General features: G+C 39.3%; 1 protein-coding gene across 49 annotated transcripts in view; it reads left to right on the top strand.

Moving 5' to 3' along the window:
- LOC138809148 (protein FAM114A2-like) overlaps positions 1–15106 on the top strand; it is a 138880-nt gene that overhangs the window by 58734 nt on the left and 65040 nt on the right. For 18 of the 49 annotated variants that reach the window (XR_011366727.1, XR_011366721.1, XR_011366728.1 and 15 more), the window contains 5 exons: positions 8793–8927; positions 9297–9340; positions 9443–9597; positions 11327–11448; positions 12947–12985. The exons of 3 other annotated variants lie outside the window; for them this stretch is intronic. Coding sequence is in view for 25 of the 46 variants with exons in the window: in XM_069995599.1 (XP_069851700.1) it covers positions 8793–8927; positions 9297–9340; positions 9443–9449 (186 nt within the window). In the remaining 21 variants the exon portion in view is untranslated. 28 more of the 49 variants (XM_069995591.1, XM_069995587.1, XM_069995588.1 and 25 more) reach the window with 11 other exon arrangements.

Here is a 15106-nt window from a genome sequence, read left to right as displayed (position 1 = left end):
GTTTGAAGACAAGTGATCATAAGATAGATGATAGACATCGCATGTAGAATTGTTAGCATTTTCGTATTAGAATGAAGTCTAGGAATTGCTATAAGTGTCTGTTCTTTAGTGATGTTGTATCAGAGTTTTTGTATAAAAAATGTTATACTAAGGAGATATTTCCAAGGATTAATAACCCTAATTGTTAAAAATAAACTGTCTTATAGCTATCATGATTTTAGACACATGGACTTTGATATTACATTTTTGAAATTTAGTTTGTTTAGTTTGTTTAATGAAGAGCAACACATTTTGATTTTTCTCTAGGACAAGATACTTCAAATATCATGGAAAAGGCAGAGACTTCCCTTGGGATCCCTAGTCCCAGTGAGATTTCAGCCGAAGTCAAACATGCTGGAGGTCTATATATGGAAACATTAAGTCCTAGGATACTTTGGATTCAGTAGCTAGCTTGTGCAATTTTGATACTAAGGACATGGGGACATTCTACAGGTGTGGTGTGTTGTCTTGTGAATCCAGCTGCCAGTTAGAGATCTGTGTCTTGGAACTGCTGATATCCCTCTACTCTGCCTCTGAAGTAATTTCAAGGACTTCTACGTATTAAAATTACATTGTCATATATGTTGAATATAAGAATTGCTTAGCACTTTGTTTGGCAACCAGGGCTAGGTGAATTTAAATCTGTCAGGACCAAAAAGTATTTTTGTTCATTTAAGGCTATTTTTTTGCCTTTTGTTCTTTGTTTGTTTGATTGTTTTTCTGCCTTTTGTTTTTTGATAACTGGGCATTGAACCCAGGTTGTTGCACTAGCTAGACAAGGTTTTGCCATTGAGCTGAGGTACATTCTAGCCTTTTTTCTATTTTCTTTTTGGCATTTTCTTGATCTACTGAGGGGCATCTGAGTTGGTTCCATATCTTAGCTATGGTAAATAATGCTGCAGTAAACATAGTTGTGCTGATAGCTTTAGGATGGTCTTGTTTGTGATCATTTGGGTATATGTCCAAAAATAGGATTGCTGGGTAATAGGGGAGCTCTATGTAGTCTTTTGAGGAACCTCTATACTACTTTCCAAAGTGGTTGAACAAGTTTACACTCCCACTAACAATGCAGTAGGGTTCTGTACATATCCCCTCGAGCATCTGTTGTTATTAGAGTTCTTGATTCTAGCCATTCTAACTGGGGTGAGGTGGTATCTCAATGTTGTTTTGATTTGCCATTTTTTTATGGCTAGGGTGGTTGAGCATTTCTTGATGTGTCTATTGGCCATTCTTATTTCCTCTTCAGAGAAGTTTCTCTTTAAGTCTTTAACCCACTTATTTATTGGGTAGTTGTTTCTTTGAGGATTTGTTTTTGGAGGATTTGATTTTTTGAGTTCCAGGTATATTTTAGATATGAGACCCTTGTCTGTTGTATGGCTAGTGAAGTACTTCTCCCCATCCATGGGCTTTCTATTGATCTTGCTAACTATGTCCTTTGCCATGCAAGAAGCTCTGCAATTTCATGCAATCCCATTTGTCCAATCTTTCTTTGATTTGTTGTGTTTCTGGGTCTCTTTTAAGAAAAATTTGGCCTGTGCCAAGGTTTAGTCTTGAAAGTTTGTATTTATCAAAAGGAAACCTGCACTTCTAATCCATATGGAAAAATTTTGAAGACCAGTTTGTTTTCTTCATCTCTCATAGCCCTTATTGTTTCTCATTTAATACTCTGTGCTCATCTCTATCATTTTTCTCTGGAAGGAGATTTATTCTACCTGTCTTTCTCCATCTTCAGAGTTATATTGCGTCTTGGCATACACACCTATCAGATACTAATAGGTTCCACTATCACTACTTGTGAATACCTAAGAGAGAATTGGATTGACCTACTTTCGGGTCCATAGTGCATGGGTCAGTAGAATGGAGAGATAACTTCATGGGACATGGCAAATTACTCCATATATGAGGCACTGTTCTTAATGATGCTTGCATAAGTGAGGCTACTTTGTCTGTGACTAACACACTATGTGTTTAAAAATGAATTTATTTTTCTCCCTGAAGAACTCTACAAATAGAGTATTGCATGTTATTTTGGCGAATGTAGGGGCCTGGTATCTTCACTTTTATTTGTTGGGTTCTTTATGATTTTGTAATTGTTGTCAGATCATGCTGTGAGTGCAGGTATGGTATTCTCAAACAGATAAGCTCAAATTCAGGAGTTACAGAGACAGGAAGTTTCATTTCTCCTCATGCTCCCAGCAGCTAGAATGGTTTAATGTCTAACTCTGATGCTTTGAGATGTTGGAAGATTAAAGTGTTGGCATTTTCAGAAATTTTTTATTAGGAATTGCTTTTAGTGGGCAAGGAAAACAGGAGTTAGAAGTATGTTTGGATAGTAAACAGCAGTGATTTCATAAGACTTGAAGGATATTTGTCATTCAGAGCCATGTTTTAGAAGGGGAATAAAAATCATGGAGAACCCTGGCAAGAGTGGCTAGTATTAATGTCTTAAAAAGTTAGAGAGTTAATGGATCATGAATATGAAAATCTAAGGAAAGGAGATAGGGAGAATACACCTTTTTTTATACCTTTGAAGACTAGCATGGAGAACAGAATTTAGGTTGTGTTTACTTGTGTCTCATGAGTAGAGAACTCCCACTACTCAGTGGAAGTTTTATGGACTTAGATTTTAGTTGAATATTAAGTGTACCAGAATAGAATGGGTGGCTTTTTCATCCTAACGTCTTTCCCATCTAAAATTTCTAAGCATTAATTTCACTGTGAAGGAAAGTATACCGGAGATGGGTTTTTTTTAGAAGTTTGAGATAAAAGATACCAATGAAATCACTTGGTATCTTTTTTGCAATTTTGTCATGTTCCTTTAAGGATGTTGTCTTCTGCTGTGTGTGTGTGTGTGTGTGTGTGTGTGTGTGTCTGTGTGTGTGTGTGTGTGTGTCTGTGTGTGTGTGTGTGTGTGTGTGTCTGTGTGTGTCTGTGTGTCTGTGTGTCTGTGTGTGTGTGTGTGTGTGTGCGTGTGTGTGTGTGTGTGTGTGTGTGTGTGTGTGTGTGTGTGTGTGTGTGTGATGTTCCTGGAGCTTGAAGTCAGGGCCTGGGTGCTGTTCCTGACCTTTTTGCTCAAGGCTGAGTAGCTAGGATTATGGTTGTCAGCTACCAGTGCCCGGCCTCTTTCTTTTTTAATGTGTATGTTCTGGCACTGGAGCTTGAATTCCGTCTTCACAGTCTACCTTGTCTCCCTCCTCCACAGCTGGCACTTGAACCCTGCCTCTGGTTTTTGCGGGATAAATAAACGGGGATGAAAGTCTCACAGACTCTTCTGCCCTGGTGGCTTTCCATTGTGATCTTTAGATCTCAGCCCAGAGTAGCTAGGACCATAGGCATGAGTCACCAGTGACCCTGTCCTGCTTTCCCAATTCAGATTCATACTTAAAAACTTTTTAACTGTTACTAAAAGATACTGGTTACAGTTATATAAGTTGGGTAAAGAGTTCATTTCTTTTTTATCAGTCATGGACATGAACTCTGGGCCTGGGCGCTGCCTCTCACCTCTAGAGCTCAAGGCTAGTTAATGCTCTACTACTTGAGCCACAATGCCACTTCTAGTTTTCTGATGGTTTATTGGAGATAAGAGTCTCACAGACTGGCATTGAAGCACAATCCTCAGATCTCAGCTTCCTGAGTAGCTAGGATTACAGGTGTGAGTACATTTCTTTTTGGACAGTGTCAACATTTCCTTCTCTGTTAGGCTTGTTTAGAGGGAGTCTAGTGTGGCCTTCAATCTTTTTTTTTAATTTTTATTTTTTTATTGTGATTGATTACATAATTTCCCCAGTTTCAGAGTATTGTGGGATAGTGATGCTGTTAAAGTCACAAACACACTCTAACTTTCCTGGAACAAATCGTCTATTACGGTATAACATTTATGAGTTCTATGAGCTTTGTGATACAGTTATTTCTTCCGCATTGGGTGGTATGTACATTTCTTTTGTTTTGCATAGTATCAGCTGTTCCCTCTTTCCCATTTGTTCCCTCCCTCACATAGCTGTCATTAAGTTGCTTAGTTCATTTTGGTCAATGTCCTGTGCAGCTGATGGGTCCCGCTGTTGTATGTTTTCCCCTGATTCCCTCTAGTTCTGTGTCATCTTCCTGGTTCTCCTCTGGTGTACACATATATACCATACATGTGATCAGCAGCATGGAGTTATTTAGTAGTGGTTTGCCCAGATGAGTGGAAGTTCTTTGTTTCTTAAGTCTTGTTAATTTTGTTGTATCACCTAACATTTTGGATTTAACATCCACTTATCAGGGAGACCATACACCATTTGTCTCTTTGCTTTTGGCTTACCTCGCTCAACATGATTTCTTCTAGCTCCATTATTTTGTCATTTCTAATGGCTACATAATATGCCATTGTGTATAGATACCACAATTTTTGGATCCATTCATCTGTGGTGGGGCATCTGGTTTGTTTCCATATCCTAGCTATTGTGAACAGTGCTGCAATAAACTGGAGGTGCATGTGTCCTTGTATACTGGTTCCTGTTGTTCAGGATAGATGCCTAGAAGTGGTATGACTGGGTCTTAAGGGAGGTCAATCTTTAGCTTTCTGAGGACCCTCCAGACTGCTTTCCAAAGTGGTTGTATAAGTGTACATTCCCACCAGCAGTGTAATAAGGTTCCTCTTTCTCCACGTCCCCTCCAGCATTTGTCATTGGCTGATTTGTGGATATGGGACATTCTGACTGGGGTAAGGTGGTATCTCATGGTTGTCTTTATTTGCATTTCCTTCACCACCAGGGATGGTGAACATTCCCTCATGTGTTTCTTTGCCATTTTTATCTCTTCATCTGAGAAGTCTCTCTTTAATTCCCTTGCCCATTTAGTAATTGGTTTGTTAGGTTTGGGAGGGATTAGTTTCTTTTTTTTTTAATTTATTTTTTATTGTGAAAATACTGTACAGAGGGGTTACAATTACATGGGCAAGATAATGAGTACATTTCTTATCAAGCATTGTAGCCTCCTCCTTTGTTTCCCCTACCCATCCCTTCCCATCCTCCCCCCTGGCCCCCTCACCTAATCCTCCCCGCCCCCCCCAAAGTTGTAAAGTTCTTTTTTGACATAACAATTTGTACTTCTCATTGTTGCGACGGGTCCTCCTGTATCCTCATTTAAACGACTTGTTTTTCCCCTTCCCCTGGGATTAGTTTCTTGAGTTCCCTGTATATACTGGATATTAACCCCTTGTTTGATATATTGCTGGTAAATATTTTTCCAAATTAGTTGGTTGTCTTTTTAGCTTGGTTGCGATAGCTTTAGCTGTGCAGAAGCTTTTTATTTTAAGGTAGTTCCATTTGTCGAGTCACTCTCCCAATTTTTTGTGACTCTGGGACTCTGTTCAGGAAGTTTCTTCTTGTGCCTATAAGTTCAAGTGTCTCTCCTACTCTGTCCTGCAGTAGTTTCAGAGATTCAGGTTTAATGTTAAGATCTTTAATCCATTTTGAGTTGATGTTGGTGCATGGTGGTAGGCTGGGGTCCACTTTTAGTCTTCTGCATGTGGCTGCCCACTTTTCCCAACACCAGTGGTTGAAGAAGCTTTGTTTCTTCCATTGTATGTCTTTTAGCCTTCAATCTTAAGGACTAGTTTATCTTTACTGCTGCGCCCTGATTCCTCTGAATTCACTCTTATTCCTCAGGTTTTCAGTGAAATCTGTTCACTTTGGTTGTTTAAAAAACCAGATGTTTCAGCATAGCTTGAGCTATGGGGATTGTGTTGCTTACTACTTATGCTAGTTCTTCTCCCAACTGTGTGATGTTACCTAGTGTTTGAACAGTGTATTACTCAGATACATACAAATCAACACATCTGTAGATTCTTGGAACATTTTACTTATATAGCTGCATCCTCTGAAGTTTTTTGACTTTAAAGTAGTAGCTGCTTCAGCCTTCCTTGATGCCAGACTTTATCCCTGACTTACATTGCCTGTGAGTGTTCTGTTGTCTGTAGGTTCTCCTCTGTGTGTTGGGGTTTGGAACTTTTCTCTAGGCAGAAAGCCCAGCTGTGGCGTTGACTTTGTTTCTCTTTTCTCCTGGACCAAAGTGTTTTTTTTTTTTTTGTCTTTTGTGTAGTATCTAAAAATAGTTCTTTCTTCTATTTTGTCTGGTTTTCTAGTTGCTGTATAGGAAGGCAAGTGTAGAACTTGAAAGCAAAAGTTCTCTCCATAATAGAGTGTTTGATATAATATAGTTAAATTACTTGGTGTACTAGTTGATCTAGTATAAGATTTTTAAAGGTAAACAGAACTAATTATTCTTGAAACATACTCATCTTTGTAATGTATATTGATTCCCATACTAAGAATCAGCATAGTCTTTTAGGACAAAGTTGAGCTATAATTTTCATACAGTAAAACTTTTTTTCTGCAATATGCCTTTGTGTTGAGAAATAATGGTTATGTTAATACTGTATAATCACAGTATATTGTGATGCACAGATACAGAATATTTTCTGTATTTGTATGGCTCACTGAGATATAAGAATATTTTCATTATCTGAGGGAGTTCCTTCATGCCAGTTTGTAGCCACACCTTTCTGTCTGTTCACAGCATTTGCCAACCATTGATCTGTCTCTGACTATAGTTTCCCCTTGTTTAGAAAAATGTTTACTATGTGCAGATCAATATTTTTTTTTCTTTTGCCAGTCCTGGGGCTTGAACTCAAGATTTGAGTGTTGTCCCTGACCCATTCTGTACTTAAGGCTAGCACTCTACCACTTGAGCCACAGCACTATTTCCTAAATTTTTTGAGAAGTCATTTGAAAATAAGAATCTCATGGACTTTCCTGTCTGGGTGGCTTCGAATATGATCTTCAGCTCTCAGTCTTCAGAGTTAGCTGAGAAGCTAAGATTGCAGGCACGAGTCAGCAGACCACCATTGCCTGGCTATTGGAACCTTTCTTTCTTTCTTTTGGCAATATGAAGTACCACTTGAGCCACATCCTTAGTCCTTTCTTCTGCATGCCTCTATCTATCTACCTATTTACCTGTCTATCTATCTGTCTATCTATCTGTCTGTCTATCTATCTATCTATCTATCTATCTATCTATCTATCTATCTATCTATCTATCTATCTATTTATCTATCTATCTATCTATCTACAGGGAGTAGTCATTATTTTGCTCTATATTCTCAGTGATGTCAGTTCAAAATGGCAGGGAGGGCATGGCAAAGCAGAATCAATCATACGATGGCAACTAGAAAGCAGAAATAGCTAGTTTGTTTTTGGTTCTGATCATAGGTTTTGCTTGTGCTGGCTTTGGACTACAATTCTGCGTCTACTTTGTAAGCAGCTGTGATTATAGGCATACACTGTGTCTTTGGATTCTCTTTTTATTCTTTTCACTCTGTAGCCCAAGCATCCTTGACTGGATATGAATGTAGCTTAGGCTCGCCTCAGACTCACAATACTCATACCTTAGTCTCTAGAGTATTGGCATTATAGGCATGCACTACACTACAATATTTGGTTATACTTTAGCTTTATGCTTTATATTTTTTCTTAATTTTCATACTGAAAATTAAAACAGTGAATTTTCATAATGTGAACTTGTTCAGAATCTTTTTTTTTTTTTTTTTTTGTCGGTTGTGGGGCTTGAACTCTAGGCCTGGGCTTTGTCCCTCAGCTCTTCAGCTCAAGGCAAGCGCTCTACCACTTGATCTACAGCGCCACTTCCGGTTTTCTGGTGGTTTATTGGAGATAGGATCTCACGGTCTTTCTTGCCCGGCCTGGCTTTGAACCGCTATCCTCAGATCTCGGCCTCCTGATTAGCTAGGATTACAGGCGTGAGCCACCAGCGCCCGGCATTGTTCAGAATCTTTAAGAGACAGTATGCCCCTTCTAGGAAGATAACTATAGTCCTGACTTTTATCTTAGATTAATTTTGTTTGCTTTTATACTTTACATACTTATAGTACATTTTGTATCTAGCTTCTTCCACAACATTTTTGTATTATTTGACCATGTTGTATTTTGGATGTGGTATTCCATTTTGTCACTATGTCATATTTTATTTATCCCACAGTTGTTAAGCATTGAAATAGTTTCCGTGTTGTAGCTATCACAAATACGGCTGCTCTGAATATTTTTGTTTATGTCTTTTTTTTGGCCAATACTGGGGCTTGAACTCAGGGCCCAGGCACTGTCCCTGAGCTTCTTTTGCTCAAGGCTATCACTCTACCACTTGAGTCACAGTGCTATTTCCTGATGTACTGAGGAATTGTTCTCAGGGATTCATGCATGCTAGGCAAGCACTGTATAATTAAGCTGTCTTCTGATGAACCACTACACATATGTAGCATAGTAGATACTGGCCAGCAGTTTTCCAAAGAGGAGAACCTACTATGGTTCCACATGCGGTGTGTATTTATTTCCCTTGCTGTTCCACATTCTTCCCAGTACTTAGTATTGTAAGTCACTCTTAAAGAATTGAAACATATAAATGGTTGGGCACTGGTGGTTCATGCTTGTAAACCTAACTCTTCAGGAAGTTGAGACCTGGGGTTGTGGTTCAAAGACAGCCCAGGCAGGAACATCTGCAAGACTCTTCTCTCTAATGAACCAGCAAACAAAGTAGGAAGTGGAGCTGTTCCCCAAGTGGTAGAGTACTATCCTTGAGGAAAAAAGCTCATAGACATCACCTAGGCCCTGAGTTTTAAGTCCCTGGACTGCTACAAACCCCCCACAATATATGCAAATGTATTTTCCCAGTATAGTAGTAATGACATTTATGTTGCTATCTAGGGAAAGGACATTATTAGTGGGAGTTTAGATGCCTTAGAATTCATTGGGAAGAAGACAATGGATGTAATAGCAGAACGGGATCCTGTATTTAAAATGACTAAGGGTTTGATGAACCGGAATTCTGCACTGTCTCAGGTACTGTTACCTTTACTGGTTTGATTGCTGTTTTCTGTTGTTTGTGTGTTTTTTTTTTTTAATTTGAATTTTTCCCTTTGTTACCTTGGGACTTTGTTAGTGTGTTTTCTTGTAAAGAATTATCAATGCATTATAAAATTAAGGCATTTTTTATGGGCTGGATTTTTTTTATGGGTTTGTCTAATGCTTAGACAAACAGCCAGCTCTTTTCTTTCTGCAGTTGCCTCTGTCAGTGCAGTACAAAATCCTGAGCGCTATCAAGATTACTTATTAGGTTATTGTTGAAACCACTTTTGGAAATGCATGTGGCTCCTTAGGTGCTGCTGTCTAACATCAAATTTTGTTTAGCTTCTTTTTTATTTTTTGCAGCTCCTGATCCTTAGTGAATTTGACTTGCTGTCCAGGAATGAAGGGTAGTACTTTATACTGGAACTTAGCTTTGCTTCTTTCCACTCTTAAAAACTTTCCCTTGAGCTCTTATTATTTGCTGCATCTATGCTTCCATCTCTTTTTAGGTTTTAGAGTAAGAGGCCAAGGAAAAAGAATAGCTAAGACCTCCAATGAGGTAGCCATGGAAACAGACAAGAAAACTCATTGTGAGCTACCCTTTGATGAACTTCAAGAACATCTAGAAGTTCTGGCGATGCTTTCCCAAGAAAGTGAAATAAAGGTAATTCCAATCCCAAACTCCCAGCTGAAAAGAGTCTTCAAAGAAAAAACATTGCATGGTTTCTTTTCACTTTGTATATTTGGAAAACGAAATGTGTCTCTGAAGGAGATGTGCGTTGCTGGAAATATTATAATAGAAGAAAAATATCCCCTACTGTTTAATTGTTAGAAATAGTGAATAAGTCAAATGTTATTTCTCTTAAAATTATAGAAAAAGAACAGGGCTGGGAAGGTGGCTCAGTGGTAGAGCGCTTGCCTTGCATGCCTGAGGCCCTGGGTTCGATTCCTCAGCACCACATAAGCAAAAAGAAATAGAACAGAGGTCTTAATATAAGATATCCTTTTCTTTCACTTTAGTCTTTCATTTTCTGTTTTTTCTCCAGTGTCATGGGTTTTTAGGTGTCAAAAAGCCTGTTATAGCTGCTAATTTGTATATAATTTCCTGTTAGTTCATCTCCTCTGATAATCTAAGCCAATCTTTCTTGTCTTCCTCCTCCTCCTCCTCCTCCTCCTCCTCCTCCTCCTCCTCCTCCTCCTCCTCCTCCTTCTCCTTCTCCTCCTTCTCCTCCTTCTCCTTCTTCTTCCTCTTCTCCTTCTTCTCCTTCTCCTTCTCCTTCTTCTTCTTCTTTTTCTTCTTCTTCTTCTCCTTCTCCTTCTTCTCCTTCTTCTCCTTCTTCTCCTTCTTCTCCTTCTTCTCCCTCTTCTTCTTCTTCTTCTTCTTCTTCTTCTTCTTCGTTGGTCTTGGGGCTTATACTCTGGCCCTGGGTGCTGTGCCTCAGCTCTTCAGCCCAAGGCAGGCACTTACCGCTTGAGCCACAGCAACACTTTCAGTATTTATTCTGGTGGTTTATTGGAGATAAGAGTTTCATGGCTTTTCCTGCCTGGGCTTCGAAGTCATGCTTAAGCACTGATAATTTTCATTTATCTTTTGGCCTATATTAATTTTGGAAATACAAATTCTGTCTATTTTCCTATAATATCTACCCTTTAGTGTTATGGTTATTAAAAAAATTAGTTCTGGCTCTAATCCTAGCTCAGGAGGCTGAGATCTGAGGTTAATTGAAAGCCAGACCAGACAGGTTATTTTTGATAAACAACTCAGAAAGCTGGAAGTAGTGCTGTAGCTCCAAGTGTATATCGCTATCCTTCAGAACAAAGAGCCTCAGGGATAGCTCCTGGGTCAAGCTCCAGGATCTGCAAAAAAAAAAAAAAAAGAACTGGGTACTGCAATCCTAGCTATTTAGGAGAATGAAATCTGATGATTATGGTGGGAAGCCAGCTCAGATAAGAGTGTCTTTGAGACTTTTATCTCCAATTAACCACCAAAAAGCTGGAAGTTGTGCTGTGGTTCAAATAATGGAGTGCTAGACTTGAGCACAAAAGCTACGCCCCCAGGCCTTGAGTTCAAGCCCTAGGACCAAGACACACACACACACACACACACACACACACACACACACACACACACACACACACACACACACACACACACACACACACACACACACACACACACACACACACACACACACACACACACACACACACACACACACACACACACACACACACACACACACACACACACACACACACACACACACACACACACACACACACACACACACACACACACACACACACCTGTGCTGGCATGAGCTCTTCAGTCTTTTCTCCTTATGAGATTTTTTTCATTAATATTTACACAATATTTTATTATTTTCATTCAGGTGAAATCTTTCCTTAATTCTCTGAGTGGAGAAGAATTAGAGGCTCTAATATTTGAATTAGAACAACTCAGAAGCATTTTCCCTAGCAGAATTTTATGAGGAAGAGGAAGAAGAGAAGAAAGGTAATATGAAAATTCAGAATCAGAGTGGGAAGATGCAATGTATTTATTATTACTAGAGTATTTATTATTACTAGGGTATTTATTATTATTATTAATATTATTACTAGATTATTTATTATTACTAGAGTAATTTGTGTGTTTGTGTGTGTGCACGCACAACGCCTGTGCTGGTCCTGGGGCTTGAACTCAAGGTCTGCTTGCTGTCCCTGACCTTCTTTGCTTAAAGTTAGACCTTTAAGGACTTGAGCCACACCTCTACTTCCAGTGTATTTTTTGTGATTAGAGATAGGAGTCTCATGGAGTTTTCTTTCTAGGCTGGCTTCCAACTGTGATCCCGAGATCTCAGTTGCCTGAGTAGCAGTCTGACGAGGATAGCCACTGGCACCCTGCATCTCTCTCTTTTTTGCAGTGAGAATTTTCATGTAGAATTCTTTTTGCAACTTTCCCCCATCTAGGTGTTCAGACACGTCAGCCTCTTGCTTATGTCTTCTTTTTTTTTTCCCTGTCAGACTCCTCTTAGCATCCCTCATACTGATATTGTTCATACACCCCTGCCAGTGATTACAGTTAAAGATTGCTCTTTTCAGAGTTTGTCCTCAGTTTGGCTAATGTTTCTTTATATCTCTGGATACTTCATCTGTGCCTCGTGACTTGTGGGATCCTTAATCCCATCTTGAATTGAGGCAGAAAAGGTGGTAGTACCTAAAACATGAGTGACAATCTTACCCCTCCCTGCCTCCACAATTTAAAGCCTGTATCTCTTAGAAAATATGAATGTTGAAGCTGCTCATTTTTTATAGTAATTAGGTAATGTGGCAGTTAGTATAAAATGTAATTTCTGGACAAATGAATCTTAAGGGTTGTTTTATTTTAACATTTAATTAGATATATTTCTAAGACATATTATCTGCTAATTGGCTATTTTAAGAAAGTGGAATCCAATGAATTCAGTTTTGTCTTTTTTTTTTAAGCTGGTCCTAGGACTTGAACTCAGGGCTTGGATGTTGCCCTAAGCTTTTTTGCTCATGGGTAGTGCTCTACCACTTGAACCACTGCACCACTTCTGGCTTCTTCTGAGTAGTTCATTGGAGATAAGAATCTCACAGACTTTTCTGCCTGGGCTGGCTTTGAACCATGATCCTTAGATCTTAATTTCCTGAGTAGCTAGGATTACAAGCATGAGCCACCAGTGCCTAGCCCATTTGTAGTGTTTAAATGAACTATTTACTTTGCCATGGAATGACATTTTCACTCTGAAGTATACAAGTGGTCATAGAGACTAGAATTTTATTTGGTGAACATTTCTTAAAAGTGAATGAAATGAGCCTTTACGACGAGAAAAGCAACGATGTATGAGTCGTGATACACATTCAAACTAAGTTTCAATTTTGTAGAATGTATTTATTGCTCTGTTGAGCTTTGTAGCTTCCCAGTGCTGTTTACAGACTATGCTGATGAAATCTGTGTTGATAATACCAGCTATATTCATTGATTTCAGGACAGTTGGTCAGCATTTGGAAGATTTGTGTGACTCAGTGTGAGTATTTTCCCATTATTTAATGTGTGATGTTAGCAAATCATGTACAGGCAAAAGAAAAGAAAAGACTAACTGATTTTAATTTAATACATCCAAGCAGAAAATCTTATGGTATAGCTTCAGGCTCATTGCTATCTATCTCATTACAACTAAATTTTAAGAGATGACCACTAGTTGAGTTTTAGTGTAATATTAAGGAGTATGCCAGCATTAGCTTTATTGATAATCTGAGAAGGCAACTAAAATACTTCTTCCTTTTCTAACTAAGTGACTTTGTAAGGTAGATTTTCTGCATATACTTGAAACAACATAACCCAACAGACAGTATAAAAGCAGATGAGAGAATACAGGTGTCTTTCATTAGGCTAAAGGATGAAGAGATTTATTAAAGATGTAAAACAGTGGGACTATTCTGCTGAAATTTTACCTTTTTTGGAAAATACAGTTTTTTTTTCAATAAGTGTATATTAATAAGTAGTGTTTCTTTTCTTTCTTTCTTTTTTCTTTTTGGTGAGTTGTGTGGAGTAAACTGTGGGCTTGGGTGCTGACCCTCAGCTCTTTAGCTCAGTGCTAGTATCCTACCACTTGAGCCACAGCACCACTTACAACTTTTTCTGCTTATGTGGTGCTCAGTAATTGAACTCAAGGCCTCATGCATACAAGATACTCTACCACTGAGCCACCTTCCCATCCCCAGTGTTTTTGTTCTTAAGTTTACAAAACTACCATAAGCACTTGAGTTCTAAATTTTCTTTTGTTTGGGTTGTGAAACTAGGACTCAATACCTGATGCTTTGCTCATTAGCTGAGTTCTACTTTTTAACATATCTGTCTGTTTCTCTCGTGTGTGTGTGTGTGTGCGTGCACATGCTAATGCATGTGTATCCCCTATTTTTTATTTAATTTATTTATTTTTGTGCCAGTCCTGGGGCTTGAATTCAGCACTTAGGCATTGATCCTGAGCTGTAGTCTACCACTTGAGTTATAGTTGTACTTCTGGTTTTTTTTGTTTGTTTGTTTTGTTTTGTTTTCTGAGTAGTTTATTGGAGATAAGAATCTCATTGACTTTCCTGCTCCAGCTAGCTTTTAATAGCAATCTATAGATCTCAGTTTCCTGAGTGTGTAGCTAGGATTACTGGTGAGAGCCACCAGTTCCTGGCTCTACTAACATTTTTTTTTGTCAGTTGTGGGGCCTAAACTCTGGGTCTGGGCACTGTCCCTCAGCTCTTCAGCTCAAGGCTAGCGCTCTATCACTTGAGCCACAGTGCCACCTCTGGCTTTTTCTACTTATGTGGTGCCGAGGAATCGAACCCAGGACCTCATGTATGCAAGGCAAGCACTCTACCACTGAGCCACCTTACCTTTTTAATTAGCTCTTTGGGAGCTCTCAAAATTTAAGAGTATTAAGAGGTCCTGAGACTAGCATGTTTGAGAGCTGCCAGATGAAAATTTTCCAAATATTAGTGCTTTTAAAGATGGCTCTCTGTTTACTTCTTTGAACTGTCAGTGTGTCCGTAATACCACTGGGATTCCCACTGACCTGGGCTAGGTAGGCCAGCGTGGACCAGCTGTGGGGTAGATTGTGGGGATGCTGGGTCTGCCCAGTAGGAGCGTGGGAATCCAGTTTTGAATTTTCTGTGACGTGCTTGGAGTTAGGGCCCAGTTCTTTTCTTGAGTCTGGCAGCTGGGCTGTTTTCCTCTAATGGGGCCATTTGTGCCGGGTCCTTCCTTGCGTATTGAGCTAGGGTGGTACTCTCAGGTGATGGCTGCAGTGCCCACTATTCATTGAGCTGAAAGTGCATGGCCATAGGTCTGCCCTGCTTTGTGCTTTTCTGTGGAATGACTCCAGTTTTCACTTGGCAGAGATGACACTGAGTTATTCTTGGAGAAGAGGTCGTCTTTGGGTGATCATTGGTGAACAGGTGGTGAGCACTTCTGACTTTAACAATCTTCTAGCAGGCCTGTGGAAATAGGTGGTGTGATATCCAAAAGATGTCTATGAGCAAGTGTTCTGGAACTTAGCTTTCATTTTCTGACTGGGAGAGGTCTTCCTCAGCCTGGGGGGGGTGTTGGTGGTGGAAAGATGACTTCCTTTTTCCTGAAGTACAGGGGGTACTTGAAT

The sequence above is a fragment of the Dipodomys merriami genome, unplaced genomic scaffold (genome assembly GCF_024711535.1).
Source record: "Dipodomys merriami isolate MVZ:Mamm:240054 unplaced genomic scaffold, mDipMer1.0.p SCAF_488, whole genome shotgun sequence".
Classification (NCBI taxonomy): domain Eukaryota; kingdom Metazoa; phylum Chordata; class Mammalia; order Rodentia; family Heteromyidae; genus Dipodomys; species Dipodomys merriami.
Note: the sequence above shows the minus strand (reverse complement) of the source record. Positions and strands in the feature narration are given on the sequence as shown.